Here is a 26163-nt window from a genome sequence, read left to right as displayed (position 1 = left end):
TTATAGTGACACTGTCTTGTCTTTTTTTTTTCCCTAGCATCAGATAATAGCCAGCGATTTCGAGAAACCTGTTTTGCATTTGCATTGACACCGCAACAAGTGCAGCAAATCAGCAGTTCAATGTAAGTGCATTTCTATAAATCCTTCAGGGTAGTATTTCTGAACTCTGAAATTGAACCAGTTTACAGTATCTTCAAAAAAGACCAGACCAAAACAAAACAAACCCAAATCTGTTTTAATAATACTAGGCGCTTCACAGAATACATACAAAAGACACAGGCCCTGCCCGAAAGAGCTCATAACCTGAATTTTAGTGATGTGACGAGAGTGACAAAGGGTGGAGGGGGAGGGGATGAGCATGATTGTGATTTCTCCTTTTAAGCATGTGAACATGCTTGTGGACATTTTTCTTCCGATATGTAAAACCAAGGAAGATCCAGAGATTGAGAATATTGATTCAGTTATTATGGTCCACATAATAGAGATGAATAGTTCAGAGCGTGATAGTTTGACAGACCAGAAAAGGAAGGTGGTCCATGAATAATGGCGAAGATGCAAAGTGTAGAGATAGTGGTGAAATAATGGGCCACAACTACTGGCAAGAGGCTTAATCCAATGTCCTTTATAGTCGGTGAACATCTGATGAGCGATCTGATAAATCTGTTTTGGAGGAGCGTGCCTAAACAAGAGATGAAGTATCTCAGATTGGGGTAGTGTACTCGCTCATCAGAGCTTTGCTTTTCAGGTTTTGTTTTTAATACGTGCCATGTTTTTAATTTGTATTTGTCCTATCTTTGCTAGGGACATTTCTGGGACCAAATGTGACTTCACAGTACAGGTCCAGCTAAGGTACAGTATTCATACAGTATACTCTTGGGGCCGGGGGATTTTTAAATACTTGGGAATATAAACCTTATTATGACATCTCTTTCTAATGTGTACGCTCCCTAGTAAATAGTCATTGCTCTTTCAGGGGCTATGAGGGAAGACATGAGTCTAATCCTGCTGTATTCTAACAGTGGGAGAAGGAAGCATAGGAGGGAGCGGGCTACTGCAAAAAGAGCAGACTACAGCTCTTTGCCCTTGCTCTGTGCAGCTTTCCAGAAGCTCCTCCTGACTCTCCATCCAGTCGGTCAGCAGCCCTAGAGACACTCAGCTGTGACCACAACTTCCCTCTGTTTGCTGTTGTAGGTTGTGCTTGTGCTCCCTGCCCCCACTTCAGATCTGTTGGATATGGGTGCCTGGGCCTCCCTCAGCTAGATCTAGAGAGGAAGCAAAGAGGGTTTTCCAGCGTGATTTCTGTGGGGTGCTATCCACTTTATTCAACTGGTGCCACTGCCAAGCATAGCCGCTCCATGCCCTGTCTTCAACCAGGGGGACAGGAGGTGGGGAAATGATAATCAGTCTGTTTTGGGTTTACTGACCGACTTAGCATAATTTGGTTTGGGCCTATTAACCTCTTTATTTTAGTGGTATTTCTGAATGGATAGAGAGAGTCCCCTAGCAGACATCTAGAGGAGCCAAAAGGTTACTTTTAAATCTGGCCCATCAGTAAGGCTAGCAAGTCTGAGGTCTTGGGGATCTACAGTCACCTCAGAGGACAAAAGAGGGTCTGTCTTCCAGCAGCAAACATGCCTTCATAATACTGAGATTAGCATTCTCAGAAACTGTCTGAACTGAGGTAGAAGATCTGACCTTGAGCATCAGACTAACACTGGAAGCCTTAGCTGCTGCAGTGTGGCCTGCTTATCTTAGATAAAGGAGGAATAGTTGGCGAGGTAGCATGTATTCTCTCCTTTGCAAAAACCTTGGCTTTTAGTAAGTTGAGATCAGGCAGAGATCCAGGGAAGAGAAACCGGGCAGACACTGAAGGATTTTGGTAACAGGAACATGCTTTGTCTCATAACGAGCGAGTCATAGAAGCAAGACACACCTGGAGGAACCTAGAGCCCTCTTCATCCAGCCAAGTGCTCGTGCTTGGGGCTTTTCTGCTGTTGGTCTCATGGCAATACAGAACAACCCAATAATTCCAGACTTCTCTATCAGAGCTAAAGATCTAATTCTATATGCTGCTCAGACCCTCATCTGAATCGTTTTAAACACACACACACATAATTCAGTAGCAAAAATACATTTCTAGTAACATGAAGTCCTTGAAAAACTTCTTTAAGATATTTTAAATATAAAAGGTGATCAAAATTCTTTGCATTTAGGTTTTGTTTATCAGAAACCAGTTGTCCACAAGAAGATCACTTCCCACCCAATCTCTGTGTGAAAGTAAATGGGAAACCATGTAGCCTTCCAGTAAGTAATAGAGATTCTTTTGATTTGTATCATGTGAGTAGTTCAGCTAAGGCTATATGTTTGCCTGAAATATCATAAGAATAGTGACTTTCATGTTTTTTAATGTTTGTTTTGACATGGCGGGGGGTGGGAGGGGAGTCTGATGGTTGGGTGAATGAACTGGATAAAGAGTTAGGCTAACTGTTATTGAAAAGTGTAACCCTACTGTGTAAGGGAAAGGGCTCAGACCTAAGAACCCCAGTTGTTGAAGGGTATGTCTACACAGCAATTAAACAGGCGGGCCCATGTCAGCTGACTCAGGTTCACAGGGGTTGTAAAATTATGGTATAGATATTCAGGCTCTGGAATTCTCCCACTTGCTGGGTCCCAGAGCTCGGGCTCCATTTTACAGCCCTGCAGCCCAACCGCTGTGAGCCTGAGTCAGTTGACCCGGGCCTGCCGTGGGTTTTTAATTGCTGTGTAGACATACCCTTAGTGTCCCCATAAAGATAAATATTTTAAACTAAATTTATAAGCCTAGTTCTGCAGTGTTGAGTTGGTCCCTAAATACCTGTCTGTGACTGTGTAACTTTTATCATGATTTCTAGGAGTTTTTACTATGACTGTTGCACAGTTTTCCGAGATTTACCATGGCAACCCTTCAACACTAACTGATGTAGAATGGCTAGCATAAAATTCCCTAAACCTAAAAATTTGCATTGGGAAGATGAGATTGATTTTTATGTAGTTTTCAAATTGGAATGGTGTTAGCAATTCCAAGATTTAGATATTGGCTACGGATTGCATTTTTAAATACGTAGGGGGAAAAAAGGCCTTCACAAACAGTGCGTGGCGTTTTTGTTAGGAAAAATGAGATTAAAATATGTCTTGTAAAGCGAAAAATGAAAAAATCATTGTTTCATTTTAGGGCTATCTTCCACCAACCAAAAATGGTGTTGAACCAAAGCGACCTAGCCGACCAATCAATATTACCTCACTTGTCAGATTGTCTACAACGGTACCAAACACCATCGTCGTTTCATGGACTGCAGAAATTGGAAGAGTGAGTTACTATTTGGTCAGGTCTATGTATTAGAGAAAAGTTTTAATCATCTGTACTTCAGCATATGTTAGAAAGCTAACAAGAAAGCTTAATTGGTGAGAAAAACACTTATGGAATATAGTAATGGGTAACGAAGGATTTTTTGTTTCCTCTTCCCCCACCCTACCGCTTTATGCCTGTGTGCTATAGCATGTTACCTTAGATCAAAGAGATTTGTAATGCCAGCCTACCAGTGCATAACACGTTGCATGGGGGAGTGTTTCTTAACTCTGAAAATGCAGAGGTAAATCTTTTAAAGTATGAAAACTCAGTAGTGCATGTGGGGATTTAAACTTGCCATTTAACGCTTCAATTCTCACAGCTGTATTTTATTCACATACTTTATTAACTGTACTGTTTTGTCTTGTAGCATCTTTGGGGGGGACGTATAATTACTGTTTTTAAATGATTGATGTTCCATTGAAATTCTATCCATCTGGAATAGCCTGTGGAAAGTATTTTTTAGTTAGTTAGTCAGTCAGTCAGTCCATGAGACTCAATCCTTTATCAGTGATCAGTGCATTGAGAATTTGTGTGTGTATGTTCACGATAAAAGCCAGATACGCTTAACAAAATCAATGAGGACTTGAGAAATGCTGATCAGATGTGGCTTTGCTACCAGCAGCCATTCTGTTTCTCTAGAGACTGAGAATTAGCCTGAGATGTAGTATCATCTATTCCAAGTGTGGACTAAAACTCATGATTCATTGAAACAGCGTAGAAAAATAGTTATTGCCTATCTGTGCACAAGAGTCAGGTATACAATATCACTCTTGTATTTCCCCCCTATCAAAATGGATTTAAGTTGAAGCACGACAAGATCTCCAGTTAGATTATGGAACAGATGCTTGCTGAATGCTGTTTTTAAAACTACTGGCTTTTTAGGGAAGAAAAAACAAAACAAAACAAAAACCAAATGAAGCCTCAAAATGTCAAACAAGTTTCCAAAAAAATGCACCTGCTTTAGTTTACTGCAAATTATTTCTGTCTATTGGAGATCCATTGAAAAATCCAACACCATGCTGCTTTTTATAGTGAAGTAGCTGTTTTCACAAAGCTTTCTGGGTGTAAATGGACATTTGCTATAACTTAAATTGCATAGCTGTATCTTGGAAAAGCTTTTGAATTTATAGTCATCAAAACTAGAAGAGTAATGGCAAATAAACTCCAGCATATCTAACAAAAATGATTAGTCAGATCTTTTCCCTACAAGAAATAATTCTTCCTAATTCTATTATTTGAGATCCTGCCAATAAATCAGTAGAAATTAGTTTTATTTTATGGATGTGCATGGTAGATAAAAATTGGGCATTTGTTCTTTTTAAATGTTGGGTTACACGTCTCAGCTGGTAGAGAATACCTTTAGTGAAGTCCTAATTGTGGTTTCTACACAATCTGCTTTCCAAAGATTTCTGTGAACGTTGCCTTGGGCAAGTACCTAGCTTTGTAGATTCAAGCTGTCAGTAAATAATTTCACAATGTTAATTAGCATTTCCCTAACTTCTATCCTAATTGAGGCATTAAACAAATACGTTAAAGCAGTAGAGGTTTTTAATGATGGAAGCATCTCTAGCAAGAGTAAAATATTTAAAATAATGTGGTGTTTCTGATATTTAAATGGTGAAATTTTATGGTATATATTATTATTGAAATCATAGGTGGCTGGTAAAAATATCCTTTTAGGGGGGCGCTTAGGCCACCCCATGCTCACCATGCAGGTGGCTGCTTCTGTGCCGTGGGGCTGGGTCCAGTTACCTCAAGATCATCCCCCAGGGATGCTCACCCCATCCTAGTGAAACTTCCTGGGAAGTGCCATTTGGGAGCCAGCGCTCTCAGCTGGGGCATCTAATTCCACCTGTCAGGAATCCAGCACTCAGGCAGGGCCATCCCTACACCATTCCCCAGCCTGTTTCTGGCCCTGGCTCAGTCAGATGTGAGGTTTTTCCTGCTGAGCTGGATGTGTGTGCAGACATGGGGTGGCTCAGAAAACACATTTTTGGGGGACTGGGTCCCCTCTAGCCCTCTCCACCTGCCAATTATTGTTGAAGCCCTTTCTCATATTTATCATTATCCTAAACAAATAATGTGAATGGCTTATGGATCCAGAAGTGGGGGATTGCCCTCAAAGAATTGTGGATTGCCACGGGCACGCAGGGGCGAAAGAAAATGCAGGCCTGTTATTTACCAAACTGCACGTGGCAATAGACTATATTGGTAAGGGATGCAAGGAGAGTATGGGTCACGATGCAAACTGCAGACACACACACACACACACACACACAACTAAAATTAATCAATTTAAAGTTTTATTGGGGATAATTACAAGGGGTAAGGGAGCAGTGTTTGATTAGCTAATAGAGTTAATGAAACTTAAAACACACAATGACTAAAATATCTACTAACAATATTTATAAACAAAGATGCAGCAATTAGTAATAACTGATACTTACAAATACAAACCAACGCATAACGACCGGCAAACGTAGAAACTCTGTTTGAAACACGTGAGCTGAGAGAGAGGCTTCGAGGTGATCAGGATCGGTTACGGGTGTACACGGGATACACAGGATTCGTTTTTCTTTCTCCTCTCCCTGCCTGCACATGGCAGGCAGGCCCATAAAGTACCAACTATGACATCATAGAAGTGTCATAGGGGACGGGGCCCAAAACCTGTTTGTGTTCGTTTCTGATTGGCACAAGCAAAGTTTACACCAAGTAGGGGAGCAGGTGCCTCAAAGTCTGGCTTCGCCCCCAAAAGGTGAGGAAATGCATATTGCTTTAGAATGCGTGCAACACTGAATGACAAAAGAAGAGGCCAGGGCAATACCGGTATGGGCAAGTTTTACAGGATGCAGACAGGAACTCATCTCAACAAGAATATTCTTAACATGTGTTTTCTGTGATAAACTATTTAAAATAACCTGATTATTCTCTATTTTAAGAAAATAGTTGTTAATCGTGCTCAAGTTTAGAGAGAGAGTAAATTTCATACCAAATGGTTTTGAATGTGGTCCTACCATGCAACATGAGGACACAATTTTTTTTGCCCTTGAGATTTCTGCTTGTACTGTGTGGTTTCATAGCCTATTTTAAAAAAGACAATGCACTTTCTTATGATATGATATTGTTAATATGAAAACTCCAAAATAACTTTAAAAATCAAAAATCTTCACAACTGTACAGTTTTAGTTTGTTCTCTCGGCTCCAACAATAAAACGAGTTGTGGAGTTCTGTAATCAACTTCCCTCTCAGATTCTCATGTGTCAGGGCAATGCCTGTAGAGATTGGGTTGTAAACACTGCAGAGAATACAAAGGTTGGATTGTTTTTGTTTTTTTTAAAGACCATTTGCTTCAAATGCAGATAAATGAAATATCGTTCATGGAAGCATGTCTACTGGTCTTAAGTTTTATAAAAGCTTATTTTTCAAAACGTGAACTTTAGACCAAATTTGACATTACTGTTTCTCTTAAATGTGTGTGCAGTACTGCACTTTGCCTTAATGCTATTTATATGAAATTATCCTTTATAAATTGCTTGTCGACAAAATGCCCCAAGTTGCAGATTTGAAATTTTCAGAAAAGTTATAACTGTGTTGTTAGAATAGCTGAATGTATAACTTCCCTTGCAACTGGCTCTAATCTCAGTGGAACTTGTGATCCGCCTTGCTGCTTCTCTACTAAAGACTAAAATCCTGGTCCTGAGAACTTCCTAGTACCTACTAAGAACATCGACACAATGGATTTTCTTTAGTCTGAAAATGTTATGCCATCATTTTGTAGCGATGGTTGAAGCCTAGGTCCACCTAATCGCTGATATTATAAAATGTATATGGTGTATGTGCAGATTGATTGATTTGTTTTTGATTATATCAGCTGAGTTGTTTCATTATATGTTTGTTTTCCAGAATTACTCTATGGCAGTTTATCTTGTAAAACAGCTGTCTTCTACAGTTTTACTACAGAGGTTGCGAGCAAAAGGAATAAGGAATCCTGATCATTCTAAAGCACTAAGTATGTCTGATACGTTCAATTTCTTGATCTAAATATAAAGAAACAGCTTTTGTAAAAAGATTTTTAGCACTGGCCTCTGCTACTGTACGCAAGGCTACTTTTTGTAAATCTAAATTTTTGAATCATGGGAATAAGGAAGGAAAGGAAAAACCTCCTGATCCCTTTAGAAATTAAATCTTCACTAGCAGAGTTGTTTATTCTGTATCACTGCACTACTGTGATAGTTACTGCTCTTTCAGGCTTCCACGCAACCCATGGTGTAACTTTGCAACTCTAGCCTTTTATTTTCCCCGCAAAGACTTATCATTGCTTAACTCACCCTTCGCAGGGAAAAAATATAGTGAACTCACAAATTTTATAAAAAGAGAGAATCCTAGAATCCATTCATTCCATTGATGGCCACCACTGAAGTTTGGTCTAAATCTGAATAATCAAAGGCCTTTGCCTGCATTATGAGCCAGCCCAGTAAGACCATTGCCACAGTGGAGTAAAAATGAAAGAGAATTTTTGGCCACTCAACTAATTCGGTTTTAATTTGTTAAAAAACTGTAAACTAATTTCACCGGGCATTTTGCTCCGAGTTCCTAATGTGAACTCAGTGGCTGACGTTGTTCCCTGGTACCAGCACACTGATATGTTGACCGTGGTTGACAACTTAGCTCCTCTGGCAGTTTCTACAATAAGGGTAAAGCTCAGTTGTGCAGGAGACAGTGATTGGCTGGGGGCTGGCCCAAGACTGTGGACTGACCTCCTCCACAGGACTGTCCCAAACCTCATCACCTTCTTGTCTAAGTGCAAGGTGTGTTTCTTTGATCTTGCCTTCTCTAAATACAAAGATACAGCAATGTGTGTGTAATTACCGGTAACTTGAATAAAAGGAACAAAAAAACAGAACACGCTGCTGTGCACATTTTTTCCCAGGGAGAGGATGAGGGAGCAAACATGTGACAGATCTTAGTCATGTTGCTTCATTTACTTCTGGTACCCAGGTACTACAGTGATGAACACAGTATCAGAACCTACATAGAATAGAATACCACTAAATGCCAAGTACAAAAATAATATTGAACAGTCATGTGTATGAAACTATGTCAGTGTAAGATTATGATTTGAGATTTAAGGGCACAAAAATCACGCAATCGAACAAAGTTTCCTGAGCCATTTGTCTCCTCCTCTCAAGGACTTTGTGCTTGGCCACACCGCACTTACAAGGATACACATTAATGAAATACCCACTAAGAAGGGGCAGCTAAGGGTCATGTAGCAACTGTGAAATTGCCTGATTTCTGTGCATTTAAATCTCAATTATGTTACTTTTTATAACTCTTTTTATAGACAAAAATGGAGGGTGCAAGGGAGGAACCAGGGCCTATATTTGACTGCAATCCTTACAGTGCTAATTCTATAAGAGTTCCTGCCTGGTCATGCTCCTCCTTTTGCCTATCAGTTCTGCAACCCTTGTTGCATTTCCCTTGAATCATTAGAGTCCCCAACTACCTATTTCAAAGAGGCAGGGCATTGCATGCAGGATTTAACAAAAAAAAAATTTTTTTTTTAATGTGCCTAAATCCAGCAGTTGACCAAAGCACTTGATATTGCTTTATTAGAGAGCTTATCACTTTAAAATGCTTACCCGTAAAAAAATCTAGTATTTTTATGCAGAAACTCTTTTTTTAGAAATGAAATATTGTGTTTAAGAAGTTTCTGCTTTCATGGTGCTCCACTGAAGTTTTAGGAGAGTAGAAACTGCATAGGAACTACACTCTACACGTGCACACATGAATATTTTACTTCAGGTTTACAGACTGCAGGAGTTTGGGACAATATAATCAATGTTGCTCGTTCCCAATAGACATAGCAAACTGCAGGTTTAAAGCAGATTGTTTTAGGTATGTGTATTACTATATTAGCCTGGTGAAGTGTGTATAACAAACCTTTCTCTGTTTGTTTTTCTTCTTTCAAATGGCAGTAAAAGAGAAACTGACTGCAGACCCAGACAGTGAAATAGCTACAACCAGCTTAAGAGTATCTCTTCTCTGTCCAGTAAGTGTAAAAGTAATTCCTCAAAGTTGGTTCTGATGAAACTAAACTGGCTGTTACGGGACAATTTTTAATGCAAGTTAAAAGCTGTGTTCACTTTTATGTTAACTCTGTGAGTTTGGGATCCAGTGCCTACGCCCCATATCCAGCAAAGCACAAAAGCACGTGAGTAACTTTGAGCATGTGAATAGTTCCATTCACTGGGGCTATGCAAATGCTTTAAGTTAATCACCTTTAAGTGTTGATGGGTTAGGTCCTAAAAGGGGATAGTTTATCTAGATATTGAACATAGCTTAACTCCTGGGTGCTTGGCCATGGTACGACCATTATTAGCAATAGGATGAATGTATCCGTGTTTACATGCACACCAACAACTGGCTCCTGGAGCCAGAGTTAAATTCTGTAACTGAAGTTGATAGGTATATACGTACACTTCAATGATAGGCTTTTATTGTTTTCAATTTAAAAAAAGAGTCAATAGTCCAAAGGACATTTCAGCAAATAAAGGTTGCTGAAAAATTTGAAATAGGATGGTTTGCTTCCCATACCAATCTGTGCAACTCACAAATGACTTTAATTATTAGTCCCATGGAATTTGGAAATGAGATCAGATACATTAATCAAAACAGATTTATGGATCTGTTAACTGAGGTAAAAGGAGCTGGAAAATAAGAGGAATTAAACAATAGTTTGTACATATTACAGTTCTTATCACCAGCTGAATTACACAATGTGAATAATTGTTATAAACTTTATTTTGCATCCTGTATACCCTTAGTTTTCCCATGAAATGTAACATGCTTCTTCATTACGGTGTGCTTTGTCATTGGTCAACAGAGTATCTTAATTGCAGCTAAAACATAAACTGTGTCAAGAATAAGGATGCATCTGTTTCCTGATTTGTCTAGATCCACTCAAGCCTGACGCTGAAAGTTTTCAGTTTTGAAATGCGACTCTCAAGAATAAAGCTGACTTAGCTACTTACTCTGTTGCCTAGCAAAATTGGGGCTTATTTGTAAGGTTATTAAATGGCCTCTTAGATTCTGACAATGGAAAGATATTTTTGGATACAAAAGCTCCACCTTGCAAAGAGCACAGTTCACTTTGCTGACTCTTTTCATAAAAATATTTGTTAGGCAGATTATTATATGTTTATAGCCGTGCTGGATATTTTAATATTTAATCCTCATTCATAAGGCTTTTTGGTATGGCACGTATTAGCTAGAATAGTATTTAACACTTATGTCACCTGATAAAAGTACCCTTTTTATTAAGTGCAGGAGTATTGGTTTTATAAAAAGTGAAATCCTGCTCTTCAGAGGTTTGAGCGATGTAATACAAATAATGCATTAATTTAAAGGTCAAGAACACTCTTGTATACATAATATTATTAACTTGATTTTGTTGAATCTTTGCATAGTTACATTTTTGTTATGTACTGTTGGAACCTCATTACCTTAGGAAGTAGTAGGACTGTGCTGTCATGGTTTAATTCTTTAAGTACAATGCTCTTCTTTCCTAAAGTTAAAGACTATTTAGGTTCCAATGAAAAGCAATAATAGGAATTCATTTACTAAATCCAGGAACTGTCTAATTTTTAGGCGTTAACTGTGCTCATATAGTAGCTCAGTCACTTAAATCCTTGTGCATCTTTTGGAGTCACAGATGTTTACTTCAGTAGCAGCTGATTGCCTTTCATTGGTACTTTTGGCAATTAATAGTTTTTGCGACCTTTGGTTTTGGTTTCCTGCTGACCAGTTTTCTTAAACAATACATCTGTTTGTTGTCCTACTCACCCCTGTTTATAGAGGGAAAGAACAGTCCATCCGTTTTACTCTTAGGGTACGTCTTCACTTATCGGAGGGTCCGGCGGCAGGCAATCGATGTTCTGGGATCGATTTATCGCGTCTGGTTAAGACGCGATAAATCGATCCCGGAAGTGCTCGCCGTCGACACCGGTACTCCAGCTCGGCGAGAGGAGTACGTGGCATCGACGGGGGAGCCTCCGTGCCGCGTCTGGACCCGCGGTAAGTTCGGACTAAGGTACTTCAAATTCAGCTACGTTATTAACGTAGCTGAATTTGTGTACCTTAGTCCGAAGTGGGGACTTAGTGGGGACCAGGCCTTAAACAGACCTAGAAATTGATCTAGGAATAAACAAGCTTACAGGTATTTTCTTTTATGTATAGAAATAGGAAGAGTTTTTTTAATGCAACTTGGGGTCTCATAATCTGTCCTTTTAGCTAGAGCTTTTTAAGTGTTTGCTTTTTGGTTCAGATGAATTAATATTAGAGCAGGAAGGACTTCTGCAAGGCAGTCTCCATAGCTGCAAGCTTAAAGATAGCTGAATTAAAGTTAATGCAGAAATGAAAAATTAAGTCTTTAGTGATGTGAAATATAAATGAAATACCCAAGCTAGCATTGAGAAGTAGCTCTTGTGGAATAGTGTTTATTGCAGTCTATGCTTCCTCTTTCTCTTTAAGCCTAGTCTCTTCCAATAAACGGAACGGTTTAGAACAGAATATTTTAGGCATGTTTTTCTGTATCATCCTGGTGATGTGTATGTAACATGCCCACACTTTGGGAGTCATCCTTCAGTGTGCCCATTGTTTAGTGCAGTCTAGTTTAAAAGTGCTTCACTGTTCCTCTTTCACTATTCTGTCATTGCAGAGGTTTTAAGGACAGATATCATCTCTTCCTGCGTGTCCTGTAAAGTGGCTTTTGCAATATAAACAAACTAGGATGGTGACTAATCACATACTATTCATGGTCGTGAACACGATTCTATGACACAACCCTTGTTTTCATTTGTTAATACATAACTTTCAGAAACTGTCAATGCTTGGTCTCAGACGCAAGGTAAATTTTCCTTGGGAAAGTTTGAAGAAAATCTCTTCCGCTTTTTGAGAGTAAAGTCTCATCTTTTTTTCTTAAGTGTTCTTAATCTCCAGTAATTCAAGTACCAGAACCAAAGAATGTAAAGCATGGCATGTATTCAGCCCTACATGAGGAAAAATGGCTGCTAAAAGCCCCATCCTGCAGCCCTTACTTGCAGGAGTAATTCTGCTTATAAAAGTAGTTGCAAGACTGGGCCCTAAATTTGAGAGGAGAAAAATACAAAGGTTCTAAGAGGCTGAAAAATCACCTCTGAATATGTTCTGAATTGCCTTGTAAGCTGCTTTTGCAAATAAGACCTACCCCAACTTTGTGAAATTCAAGCCGGCACCTGGAAGGAGCTGACCCAGGATTCAGCAAGCAAAGGGGCTGCATGAGGAAGTTTGAAAGAGTGTGTGTGTGTGTGTGTGTGTGTGTGTGTGTGTGTGTGTTTCCAAAAAATAACCTCAGCTTTGAGGACAGGAGTGAATTATTGACATGAATTCCCCCCCCCCCCCCCCCCCCCCCCCAAAATCTGGCAACTACTGTGGTTCTGCAATTTTCTGCACATTCTTAACTTCCTTTTTTTAGTTTTTCTCTTTTTATTGTGACGATAACTATTATATACATTGACAATGTATTGGGGGAGGGATAGCTCAGTTGTTTGAGCATAGGCCTGCTAAACCCGGAGTTGTGAGTTCAATCCTTGAGGGGGCCATTTAGGGATCTGGGGCAAAAAAAAATTGGTCTTGCTAGTGAAGGCAGGGGGCTGGACTTGATGACCTTGCAAGGTCCCTTCCAGTTCTAGGAGGTAGGATATCTCCATTAATTAATTAAATGTATTAAGCTAAATGATGTGAGACTGCAGCCAAAAATATTGGATTCAAACCTTTTATTGTTCCTTTATGTAGTGTGTAAAGAGGATCTGTAAGTTTTCCATCCCCTCGGCATCTTTTACCTTAGTAACATGAATACAGGTTGGCCAAACTGAAGGATCTAACCCAATAAGTGTTCATGCCAAAGCTGGGAAATGAGACCATCATTACTTGTCCACATTGCACACACTGTATTTAGGTATCCTATTAAGTCTTAACTAGTACTCAGAAATTATATGTGCAATGTGGTAATAGTATTATGAGAAGCAAACTTCTATTTCTTGATGGGCGTGGCATTGCATTATTTGGTGTCGTGTATTTAAGAAGGAGTTCAACGTCTTATACCGCAAATCTTGTTACAATTCTCATTAACCTGTTTTTTCCTGGGGAGTTTTGTGTCACTGCTCTGCTGCTGCTATTGGTTTTTATTTTGCATCATATTTAAGCATCCAGGTTCTGGAAAACAAAAGGTCTTCTGTTTCCGACACGCTTAATCATGATACTGATTGTAGTTGGTGAACTTGTATTGTGCCCAAAAGTCAAATGAGCCATTGACCTACCATCTGGGAGATATGAATTTAGAACAGACATGGATCAGGGGGACTAGTACTGTGTGAAAGAAATCGTATGCTTGGTCATGGGTATTGGGGGAAGGGTTGCCAAACACATGGCATGCATAGCACCTCCTGCTGACTGATCTCTATACCAGCATCACTGCATATTCCTCTGGGAGATGTGAGACTCCCCTCCCATCTGTAGCTGACTTGTGTTAGTGATTGAAAGCCAGAGGGAAGAAGAATAAACTAAATAAAGATAAGGGTTAGAAACTACTGTATGGATGAATGTTGCTGAGAATGGAAGCAGGTATTTCAGGCTGCTTAAAGGTTAGGGTGACCAGATGTCCTGATTTTATAGGGACAGTCCTGATTTTTTGTTTTTTTTCTTATATAGGCTCCTGTTATCCCCCCATCCCACCCCCTGTCCCGATTTTTCACATTTGCTCTCTGGTCACCCTATTAAAGGTTGCTGCAGAGAAGCTTTGGGAAGGAAGTAGTTCACTGCCAGCAGAGCCTTTGTTCTCTTTTGTTGGTGTCTTTAGCGTCTTTGATGTTTTGAGAGCGAGTGCCACCCTGTGGCACTAGTCCTGTATTGCCTGTTAGGAGTGTACATGACCATGTAGCTTCTGAAACATCCTGCAAACAATTCCATTCGGTATTTTACTTAAATGAGAAAGCTGTAATATTTTTAGGTTCTGAATTGGTTTTGGACTGTATTTTCTTCGTCAAGATTTTTCTTGTCTAAATCTTAGGCTGAGCCCTCTCTCTATCTGTAGTATGCCATCTGAGTGTGATCATCTACATTGCTTAGACACTGTTCTTTTGGAGTAGATGTTTCCATTTTGGACATACTTCAGGTGGGCAGTTGTTGATTTTTGGAGGGTGGTGTTGGCCAGGATCCCCAGTGATGGAGCAGAGCCACATTGTGGTAGGTGTTGAACAAACACAGAACAAAAAGACACTTCCTGCCTCAAAGGCTGGGAGTGAACGTCGTCATCTCTTATATAGTCTTCCACGGTATGTCTGTAGATACTCGGCAGTGCTGAAAGAGACGTGGTAGTGGATGGCAAATTAGCTGTAGCTTCCAGTACACCAATGAGGGAGAATAATTATTTTTCATATTTATTAGTCTAAACACTATGGTAAGTGATAAAAGGTAAATTGACTTTGCATTTTGGGCCAGCAGTGTAAAAATGAAGTGGTCTTCCATTTCCCATGTCTGAACTTAGTTTAACAAAAACCTGTTTGTAGTAGGATTTGTTATTGATACTATCAGGTATGCAGAAAAGCCAGAGCAAAAGTGTGCGACTTGAATATAGTAATCAGAACTTGTATTTCTCAAAATACTTAATGCTTAGAACAGTTGCATCTTCCTGATTAAAACAGGTGAACAGTTGGTTTTCAAAAGAGGCAACAGTTTATTTATTTTTTTTTCTCCTTCTAAAGCTTGGGAAAATGCGGCTAACTATCCCATGTAGGGCCCTGACTTGTTCACATCTGCAGTGTTTTGATGCCACTCTGTACATTCAAATGAATGAGAAGAAACCTACTTGGGTTTGTCCTGTTTGTGACAAGAAGGCTCCCTATGAACATCTCATTATTGATGGGTAAGTAACATTTGGAGCAAAATACAGTGCATGCTTTGTAATTGCGGTGTACCGTGTCTGGGAATAGTTTATAAGCAGACATTCCTATCTTAAATTTTATGCACATTCCACATTTGGAGTTGTTATATGTATTTATTTCCCTGATGCTACTTATTAAAAAAAAAAAAACCCAAAACCTAAAAACCCCACTGAAAGCAAGCACCAGGTTCTATGCACACATGCAACATTTGGATTCAGTGCTCAGCATTCGTTCTGCAGATCCCAGTCCACCTGGGCAGGAATTTGCTTCTTCAAAAGCAGTGTGTGTGTCCTGGGGGGAATGGAGAAATTATCATGTGGTTCTGTTCAGGAGAAAAAGCTTAATTTTACTGGGAAGGATCACTCTTTCCCAAGTTGAAACGTATTTCCCAATGGTAAATCTCTATGGATTGCTACACTGGAGTCACCAAACAGCTAATATCCATAGCTCTGTTGGTAAAGAAGATATATCAAGGTGATTATGCTATTGTAACTATCCTCTCTCCTAATCCTTCCTCTAGATTTTCTCCCTCAGCAGTAGGGATCAACATAGAATATTATTTTACAGAAATAAGAGCTAATTGTACAGTCAATAGAAAATTCATTCCTTAAAGTAGTATTGTCTGGCCACCTCTTTTGAGGGATTTTGTATTTTACGCAGTGGCCCTGTCCACTTTACACATGAAATAATTTCTGAGAGCCTGCTTCAGAAATGGCTGCCCCTCAGACAGCTTTTAGGCCAGCTATGTTCACAGCCAGTTTAAGGAAGCTTTGTGTTTAATTTATTTGTTAACATTACTGCATCCATAGTGGAAGGGATCTTCAGGGAAACAAGCAACAACTGATGGTTACCAGACAAATTGAGGTGTGCAGTTCTGAGCAGTGATTGTTCCTCACTGTTTTGCCTTGAAATAAATGTGCTTACTTATCAATTTGTGCATCATTTCTTGATGCAATGTGCTAGAGTCCATTTGAGTTACCCAAATGTTTGGATTCCTAGAAAATACATTATACCCTTGATTGTCTAAATGTCAGGGAAGTCATTGACTAAATCTGGATAAATAGGGGAATTTTCGTCATAATATGCATAGCGGGGCACAAACCTGTTTTGGCCAACAAGGAGTTCAACATATTGAGGTTTGGACAATCGAGATTCTACTGTATCGTTAAGTGAATGTGCAGGTTATTATTTTAAGTAACATTTTAAAATTTCAGTTTCCTTGTTGAGAACTTAAACTAAGGAGAGAAAAATGCCCAAAATTCTCAAATAGGACTAATCCTTTCTAATTTACTTTAATTTAATCTAATTTAAAGTGCTTCTCCAGTTCTGTTTTATTTTTTGAAGATGGATATTAAGGTTTTTGTTTCACAGGTTGTTTATGGAAATCTTGAAGTACTGCACAGACTGCGATGAAATTCAGTTTAAGGAAGATGGGTCATGGGCTCCCATGAGATCAAAAAAGGAAGTTCAAGAAGTAACTGCGTCTTATAATGGAGTTGATGGTAAGTCTTAAATTTTTGAAGGTACAAACTAAATCCCTTATTGTTAACCCACATTGTTTAAAATATTAAAATGTGGGTTTGTTTCTAAAAAAGTACTATAATTCTATGAGCAACGGAACATGAAAGTTCTCTCTGTGTAGCGGTAGCTTTTTATTGATTAATCTGAAGAAAGATGTTTGAGTAACATGAACATCCACGTGAGCCTGTCTGTATTTCTGAAGCTCTGTTAATGCTTTTTTAAAATAGTTTTCTTTTCACTTTTGTTTTGGATTCTAAGCTTTATTTATGGCAAGCATGTATAATTTTAATTTAACCAAGTGACGCTTGTCTTCATTGTAATCCATATACAATATAAATTATGACTTGAATAACTACCTTATTTCTTAAATCTTTGTAGGATGCATAAGTAGTTCTTTGGATCATCAGGTGTCTTCTCACCATCAATCAAATAAAAATAAGAAAGTAGAAGTGATTGATCTAACCATAGACAGCTCCTCAGATGAAGAGGAGGAGGAACCGTCTGCCAAGAGGAGCTGTCCTTCCATTTCTCCTGCATCACCACTAAATAATAAGGGGTAAGAATAAAGTGGACACTATTTTTAGTTAAGTTGAAAATATGTTCACGACAAGCAATGGTGAAAACAAATTTCAAGTGAAATTTAATTGCACCTGGGAAGTTCACTATTCAAAGTATGTCCTGAGTTTATTACAACAGAACTTGATATCACAAACTCTGGTTTGATCTCAGTAGCTCATAACTCACAGAAAGACTGGGAGTTACAAACATGGTGGTATGCTAGCAGAAGTGAATATTTGTCTTGCTGCAACTTCACAGGCTGAACTTTATGGGTTTTACTACAAAACATAGTACAATGATGAAGCATTTTTTTTAACTGACCTGTGGTAAAAAAGGAAAACATTGAAAAAGGCCTTGAGCTAGTGTGTAGTTTAAGAAACAAATATTTTGAGGCTTGGAAATTAATCTGTGCTAGTAGAGAATTGTGGAAACAAAGTTCACAACTGAGAACAGCAGTGGTATGAGAAACTTACATAGTGTGGTGTGGGTGTGTTGTCTGTTTTTGCCAGACTACCACCAACAAAGTAGCTATATAGAATAGCAGAATAACCAGATATAAATAAAGAGCAATGCTGTTAATAGAGCAGCACTGGCGAAACATGAATGGATGAAAACATTGGGTCTATACAAAGGGATTGTGCCATTGTACCGATTATTATCCCAGTAATAAAAGCCACTCAGTGATCATGTGAGTCTTGTCAAGATCTCCTTGGCTGTTGCTCCATAGGAAATGCCTCGTGTGGCATATAGAAATATTTGTAGGGATATTTATGTGGACTTTTAACTATATATATATATAGTCAACTCTTAAATCCTCAGTCTTTTTGTCCTGACTTGTGATGGCTATTCATACTTTTATTAAGATAGGCAGTGCTACCTCTGACTAAAGTTAAAGTTGCTTAACACTTTCCATTATAAGACCTGTTTTCATATCTTTATAACTTTGACAAAATGTAACCATGGGGGCTGAAATTTTCCATGCAGATGTCTGCCTCAGACTGTTGTTTTATGTGTCTGTCTGCAAATGATTCAGCCATTTCTGAGAGCAAGATTAGAGAAAAATGTGGGTTTTCTCCCCTCCTCCCCCCATCCCCCACCCCGGTTGTAAAAAACTTCTTACAACTGTTATTTGTTGAAGTTCTAGACCGTTACGCTTTGGAACAAGACTTTGAAATTTGGCGGGGGCTGTCCCCTCTGGTGTCAGGGATATGTCTTTTGCCTGAGTGACATGTGCTTTTACTGTAATGCATGCCACATTTTAAATTATGTCTTCAAGACTAACTTTGGTTTTTAAAGGTCTGTATGATGCATGTGTTGGTATTTTGGGTTTTGTTTTTTTTCTGCAAGCAGAAATCTGCAGTCTTCAAACTGTTCTAACATTTAAACCAAACATGTTTACAAAGTGTGAAAAACATTCTTTCCTTTGCAGCATTTTAAACCTACCCCATCAAGCATCTCCCGTTTCAAGAACTCCAAGCCTTCCTGCTGTTGACACAAGTTACATGAATACATCACTTATTCAGGACTACAGGCATCCATTCCACATGACACCTATGCCTTATGATTTACAAGGTTTGGCTTCTCACTGCTTTGAATTGCACATAAAAAGTTCACGCTGTTGTGAAGGAGTGTAAACATACAATTGATTAGTGGTCCAATCATATACAATATTATTTGGGGGATCATAGAAGATAATTGTATGCATAACTCAGGTTAACTCTTATTTGAAGGAATAAAAGCACTGAATCTCTCCTACGAACTGTACTTCACTGTCAAGATATAATTAAGAGTCAAATTTCATGATCATCCACATCGCACTTTGGTTAAATTATTTGATTTTGGGGGGAGGAGGGGAAAGGAAGAGGGCAAGGTTCTCTTGAGAAACTGAAAACCTTTTTATTTTCATTTTCCACAGGATTAGATTTCTTCCCTTTCCTATCAGGAGACAATCAGGTAAGTGGTAGAAAAATGAGCAATGCAGCATAAGTTAATTTTAAGTAAATCCCTTCTAAAGGGATTCCAGAGAGTCAGAAATTTAGCCAGTGTGTAGATTTTTATAAAGAAGGCTTTACAAAACTTGAATGCTAAGAGAAATTTTTCTGGAATAATAAAATAAACAGGAATGGAAATTCTTCTGAAATAATCATTGCCCTGTAGTTTGCATGGCAAATATTGCATCATTGCATTAGTATATGTGTAGCAGGAAGTGACCCTGAGCAGTCTGCTTTCATTGTGAGGAGAAATGCAAAATGGAAACCACTGGCAGAAAGAGCAAAATGCAAATTACCTTTAAATTATTTAAAAAGGATCATCGGCAACTAGTATTTCTCATTAATGTCATTTTAAAGCTGAAAGCTCACTTCTTTCGGGGCTTGCCTGTACATTTAAAAAAAAAAAAAAAACGGTATTGCTGGGAACCGTGATAGCCACCTACTGATTTTAAGCACACTATTCCTATATCTGTTTCTTGAGTGCAGTACGAGAGGTCTTCCTACTGTAAAAATAAGTATCTGACTTTAATGGTAGTGGGTGGTTGTCTCTCTTAATTTTGGCCAAAAGATTCCATTGAAGTAGGAGTAGTTTCTTTCCAATAGTTGGGTTTTTTTTGTGGGGGAGGGGTAAGAAAGGGAAATTACACTGCTTCTCACCATCCCAATAGTACCTCATTCTAGTTTGGAATGTTGAGAGATTGCTTACTATCCAGTAGGAGCAAACAGCACGCATTTTGTTTCCACTTTTCTTCTGGCTTTAGAAACCAAGGTCTTCAGTCCACTTGCTTGTACAAATTGTCTTACAAAGTAACACTTGGACAACACAGAGTAGACAAATGGTTGTCAGTTTCTAGAATTCAGGAAGCTTAGAATACACAGATACTTTCTACTTCCTTTGTGCCTCTGTGAAGAAAACCTGTGGAATCAGAAGTGTAACTTTACAATGGTGTCTTTTTCCCACAGCATTACAACACTTCCCTTCTCGCCGCTGCAGCGGCGGCAGTTTCTGCGTCAGATGATTCAGAACTCTTGCACCCTCGTTTTTTCCCATACGCTTCATCCCAGATGTTCCTTGATCAGTTGAATGCAGGAGGCAGCAGTACTCTCCCAGCCACTAACGGTAGCAATAGTGGCAGTAACAGCAGTCTTGTGTCCTCCAACAGCTTGCGAGAGAATCATGGCCATCCAGTTGCAAATCGAAGCGGGACAGACACAGCATCTATCTTTGGCATACCTGACATTATTTCATTGGACTAATTCTTGGACTAAATGAACTTGTCAGAAAAAGAGATCTTTGTGCTTGGTTTTATCTTACTCTATTTAGAAACGTAGACAAGGTGTTTTTTCCTTTTTTAGGGAAAAAAAACAAAAACTTAAGACATGTACAGAGAACAAAACTATATTTTCAGTTTTACTTTTGTATATAAACCTAAGATGGCCTGACTGGTAAAACAAAACAAAACAAAAAGAAAAAAAGTACAAAAAGGAAGAAAAAAAAAAAAAAAAGAAAGAAACTTCAGTTCATTTTTCTGGACGCTGAAGATTTTACACTTATGCATTTGTCCTGTGAGTTACTTATTTTAGTTTGGACACAAATGGCATTATTTTCTTCACAGTAATGTTAATGAAAAAGAAAAGGAATTTCTGTAGTTTTACGTTGCAGGAAGTTTTTTCTTTTGGAAACACCATTTACAATTGATGGCAGAACTGAATTCCTCTTAACCCCTTTTCAGCACAGATTTATTATGCTTAAAGTGATATATACCCTACTTGTACTGTTCCACCGCATTCCCTCTGTAGTGCAGGATATGGGAGTGTGTTTTAAATGTCATTTCTGATTCTATATGGCCGTATATTCAGTTGGCATGTGGAGTACCAGCTCTTTCATCAAACGTGTTGCAGGCTCATTAGTGTGTCAGTTACTCTTATGGGTTAGACTCGATACAATCTCAAGCTGAAGTATTGTTTTGAGACAGGACAGTTTTATAGAATCTAGCCCCATATAAAAGCTCTGACACACCTTCACTTTAGATTTTTATTTCTAACCTCCAGTATTAATCCTTGAAATAATTACGGTCCCAATCAACATGGTACTTTAAGGTGTGGAACTACTCATTTGCTTTAAAGTTAGCAGTGTGCTTAAGTAGCTTACTGAATTGGGGCAAAATGGCTCTGTCAGTGAATACCTACTTTTGGCCACAATAGATTAAATTTCTGCTAAAAAACAAACCTGTCAGACAAAGAGAAGGAAATAGGGTTTAAATGCACTATTGCATGGTTTGTGCTGCTGTCAGTGGTAGTGATCCATCATCTTCTGACTTCTCATGCATCAAAATTTAGTTAATATTGAATGTTAGACATTAAGCTTAAAAAACAAACCAAACAAAAACACCACCCAAACCATAGCCCACTCACGTAACTGGGCCAGAACGTCTGTCTGTAGAAATCTATTAGTGGTCACAAATTGGATTTTTCTCTTTTTGGCCTCCTAGTTATTTTGAGTGATTCCCTGAGAGTTATTTTAAGTATGCTTATGTTGAGAGCCATATCTGCTCTCCAATTCCTGTTACTTTTTTTTTTTTTTTTTTTTTAAAGACATGCATGACATAGGAAAGTCTTTTTTAGAACTGATGGATCATTTGGACTGATCCTTTCTTATTAAATAGAGAAACGTGTAAATAGATAGAAAGCAGTTTTTCAGAAGATTCTTTAAAATAAGAGTTGGGGGTGGGTGGGAGAGGGAGGTGATTCTATTGTGTCCCAAAGTCCTCACCAGAGAGAGTGAATATGTCCTCTGGTGTGAAAAATATTTTTTTAGCTAGTTGAAAGTGCAGGTAACAAGCTTATCAGGAAGGCTAGGAAGAAATACCACAATTAGCAGATTCCTGTCCAAATTTTTATGTCCCAAACAGTTGATATCGGCTAGTTTGAGCATTGACAAGGGCCACCTTTCACTTATAAAGTTGTCTCTTTAAACTTTGCATTGATTTAAAAAAAAAAAAAAAACCTTTAATCCAAGTAGAATTAGGCATTGCTATAAGATCAGTTGAATGGTAAATTGACAGGTTCACATGAATATGTGGCATCAAAATTGTTTTTAGAGTTTTTACAGCATCCCTCCGCCACTGAAGAGTTGACTTGAATTTTGAAAACAAAATGTTTGTGTTTATATGTAAATGTGTGTGTATATATGTATTTATAGATCAGTGTGTGAGTCAAAAGTGAGTTAAATAGTTTTTCCCATGCATGTGTATTCCATACATATCTGGCTGATATAGCTATATATTTCACCATACACCCGTTTTATAATTTATTAAATGTCAGTTTAAAAAATAAATAAAAGGAGAAAACAGGAAATATTTCATTTTTAAATTCAGTCTGAGATTGAGGTATTTAAACCTTCATTAGGAATTTAACTAGTTTATAAATTTTAGTCTAGCAAATCCATTGGGTTATTAAATTGGTAATTAGAGAGCAGATGCTTCAGTGTAATACCTAGTATAAATCTGAAGTGACTGATTCCTCCAGACTCGCACCAGTGTAACTGAGAGCAAATGTGGCCCCGCCTTCTAAAACTGGTAAGAAAATGAAAATTGAAGAATGAAATTCTGGGGAGTTCATGTCTATTTTACATCTGAGTGGTGGCAGTGTTCATACCGATTCTGCTGTGTTAAAGGTGAGCTGAAAATCTGCTTTTAAAAACAAAATTAAACATTTAATTAAACCTCGGCAACCCTGGAGAACTGAAAGTGGCGAATATATTGTAAAAGAGTTCGGAATCTTTCATCCTTAGCTTACCTTCAAAAAGCCACGGTCAGCCGGTGATCCCCCAAACCAGCTAAATAAGAGCAAAAGGCTTTTCAGTTCAGCTTCATGTTTTAATCCCATTGTTCCACATAGGTCAGCAAACCTTTGATTCTCCTATGTGGTATTTATTCTGTATGTTTTGTGGCTATTTGTTTCATTCTCTGAGCTTTTGTAAGATTGATAACTTGCTGGAACTTTGTATCTGCCTGCAGTTAACATTATTTAGCAGAAGTCTGTCTGAATTCTCCAGGAATTCCTTACTATTTAGTTTAAAAAAAAAAAATCACTCGTTGCATATTTATTAACGATGCAGTAAAGTAACTCCTGCTTTTGGCTGGTTTGCAGTACTGCTAACCTGACTGTAGATTACTGAATCTGTGTAACCCTTAGGCTGTGGGGTACCAATTTTTTCCTTTGTCCTCAAATTCTTCCACTAGAGTGCGTGTCTGTCTGTTATGTACATTACTGCATGTGTGTGTGTGTGTGTCTGTACACACAGATCTGAGTAAATAGCTGTTATTTCAATAGCAGGGCTGAAGTGATTTTCAATCACTTGTGGGCATTATTGAATGCGTTCTTTTAAAAAACAAAACAACGCAAAACAAAATCGGAACTATGCTAAAATCTAACAGACTGAGCGTTTAAAATACTTTGTAGTGCTTTCATTAATATAGGCATTGTAGCAATTCTATGCCTGTTCATTCCCCTTCACTGCAAGGATTCAGAAAGCCTCTCAGGGGTGGGGTGGCTTGTAGATTTTTATTGAACTGGCTTGGAGCTGCCTTCTAATTTAAAGCTAAGAACTGTGGGGAGAGCATATCCTAGAGAATCCTTCATTGCATTGTCATTTCAGGGTTTTAAAGCACATTTTAACCTGTATTCAGAAAGGATTTTGTTTTATCAATGTAAGTGTTCATTTTTCTTTTTAAACAGAGCTTAGATTTCTAACAAGGGAGAATAGCTGGTGGTCCCAGAAAGTGCTGCTGTTAATTGTTTTAATTAACAAAGGGGAAATGTATATAAGCAGAATATTAACAAGTTACCATTAATTCCATGAATTTAAATCTGTGATTCATTGCCTTAAAATTTCTCTTAGTTTCCATACGGCATGCCAAACCAGTAAAATGGCTTTTAAAAATGTATAGTAGACCAATGTCAGTTTGTATAAAAGTACCAAGTGAAAATATTTATTACATGCATTGGAAAAAATTGTTTACCTATTGAATGTTACCTGTTTATGTAGAAATCTTTAGATGTAATAAAAAAAAAATCAGTTATCTTGTCTTCTCTAAATTAAGTAATGCTGGATGCTCCCTGTGGAGTGGGAAACTCACAGGAATGTAATTTGCACAGGCATGCTTCATTGATAAATGATGTTTCGTAGCATGGGATGTGTCATTTTGTATCTGAATTTAAGTAGAGCATTCAGCGCACCAGTCTCCTCCTGTTCTATCAGTGGCACCATGTTTGTGTGAAAGTGTATAAAATGCACTGTCCCCATTCTTGTCTAGATTTCACTTGGGAAGTGTTTATACCTGGCTGGTAGAAACAGGCTGTTACAACACATTCTAGATTAATACAAAGTGTTTGATCTGAGCAATGTCCATGCTTCATCAACGCCTTTTATATCAATTCTGTCCGAAAGCATTTGTTTCCAGTAGTCAAATGCGCTGAACAATGAGAGAGATTGTCAAATGGCTATCTTGGGCCATTGGTAGTTGGCAGCTAATACAAATGAGAAAACCTATTTCACTGCTCTGAACAAGCTACAGGCACACTCCTCAAAAGGGACCAGTGAACGTAATAAGTAGACTGTCCTCACTTGTAACGTCAAGATATTTGTAGAACTTAATGGTAGGGGAGAAAAGGCATAATTTGGACATTTAAAGGCAAGAACTATTTCCTTACTGGAGTTCTCCGCCCTCTATCTTCAGGGCCTCCCTCTTCGTTATTGGAGGAGTGCTTAAATGTTAAGCTGCTGGTAAGATTTTTGTCTAATTTTTAGAAGTCCATGGAGTATTTTTGTTGGATGGTGGAAAGCTCAAAGATGATAAATTGAGTGGACATTGTAGACAGATATGTGACAGAGTAGGTAGATCAGATTTATGCCTGGCAAGGGATAGTGTCCCCTCAACACACAGCCCTTTGTCGTTTAAAAGACTTAAAAAAATAAAACCACCTCTCAAGTATTTTGTAGGCAAGGATTTGAGTTAATCATGGTTACCTCATGATGGCTGATTATGGCCTGGGAATGGCAAAATCTGCAACTCAAGTCTTTATGAGTAAGTGAAAGCAGGAAATGGACAAGGAATGGCAGTGGGGTGAATGACAGATCTTTGGATCCACTCCCATCTCTTGCAAGACTTTGGGCAAGTCACTTAACCCTTTTGTGTCTCAGTTTTCCATATCTAAAATAGGGGGAAAATGCCTACCTCCAAGAGTGTTGGGGCCCAACTTACTGTTTGAAAGACCCAACAGGCCTGTCCACAGTAAAATTTTAACCAAGTTTTTGTGGTCAGTTACTGACAGGGTTGGCTCTAAACACTGTGGCCACACATGAAATATGACCAAAACTAGAGTCCTGAATCCACAGCTGGCTGTGTGAGTGGATCCCTACTACCTTTAATGGGGCTATGTGCAGACTTAAGTATGTGCCTGCTTGGCATCAGTTGTCACCTTGTGGTCATGATTAGTAACCATGGTTGGTTGGCTCTGTGTCTTGCCCCTGCTTGAGGCCTCGACTCTCACATAGGCCTGGTCCACACTACCCCCCCCATTTCAAACTAAGGTACGCAAATTCAGCTACGTTAATAACGTAGCTGAATTCGAAGTACCTTAGTTCAAATTTACAGCGGGTCCAGACGCGGCAGGCAGGCTCCCCCATCGATGCCGTGTACTCCTCTCGCCGAGCTGGAGT

At 38.6% G+C, this 26163-nt stretch overlaps 1 protein-coding gene across 2 annotated transcripts in view; it reads left to right on the top strand.

The window, feature by feature from the left end:
• The window catches only part of PIAS1 (protein inhibitor of activated STAT 1), a 91306-nt gene extending 66783 nt beyond the window's left edge, over positions 1 to 24523 (top strand). For both annotated transcript variants that reach the window (XM_054042265.1, XM_054042266.1), the window contains exons 3-14: positions 38 to 122; positions 802 to 849; positions 2214 to 2304; positions 3212 to 3346; positions 7292 to 7397; positions 9367 to 9440; positions 15190 to 15350; positions 16741 to 16871; positions 17269 to 17446; positions 18878 to 19020; positions 19364 to 19401; positions 20403 to 24523. In XM_054042265.1, the coding sequence (XP_053898240.1) occupies positions 38 to 122; positions 802 to 849; positions 2214 to 2304; positions 3212 to 3346; positions 7292 to 7397; positions 9367 to 9440; positions 15190 to 15350; positions 16741 to 16871; positions 17269 to 17446; positions 18878 to 19020; positions 19364 to 19401; positions 20403 to 20696 (1484 nt within the window). In that variant the 3' untranslated portion in view covers positions 20697 to 24523. The remainder of the gene's footprint in view (positions 1 to 37; positions 123 to 801; positions 850 to 2213; positions 2305 to 3211; positions 3347 to 7291; positions 7398 to 9366; positions 9441 to 15189; positions 15351 to 16740; positions 16872 to 17268; positions 17447 to 18877; positions 19021 to 19363; positions 19402 to 20402) is intronic.
• The last annotated feature ends 1640 nt before the right edge of the window (positions 24524 to 26163 follow it).

Source organism: Malaclemys terrapin, chromosome 10, assembly GCF_027887155.1.
Source record: "Malaclemys terrapin pileata isolate rMalTer1 chromosome 10, rMalTer1.hap1, whole genome shotgun sequence".
Lineage (NCBI taxonomy): Eukaryota > Metazoa > Chordata > Testudines > Emydidae > Malaclemys > Malaclemys terrapin.
The sequence above is the reverse complement of the archived record's forward strand: the minus strand, read 5'-3'. Positions and strand labels throughout refer to the sequence as shown.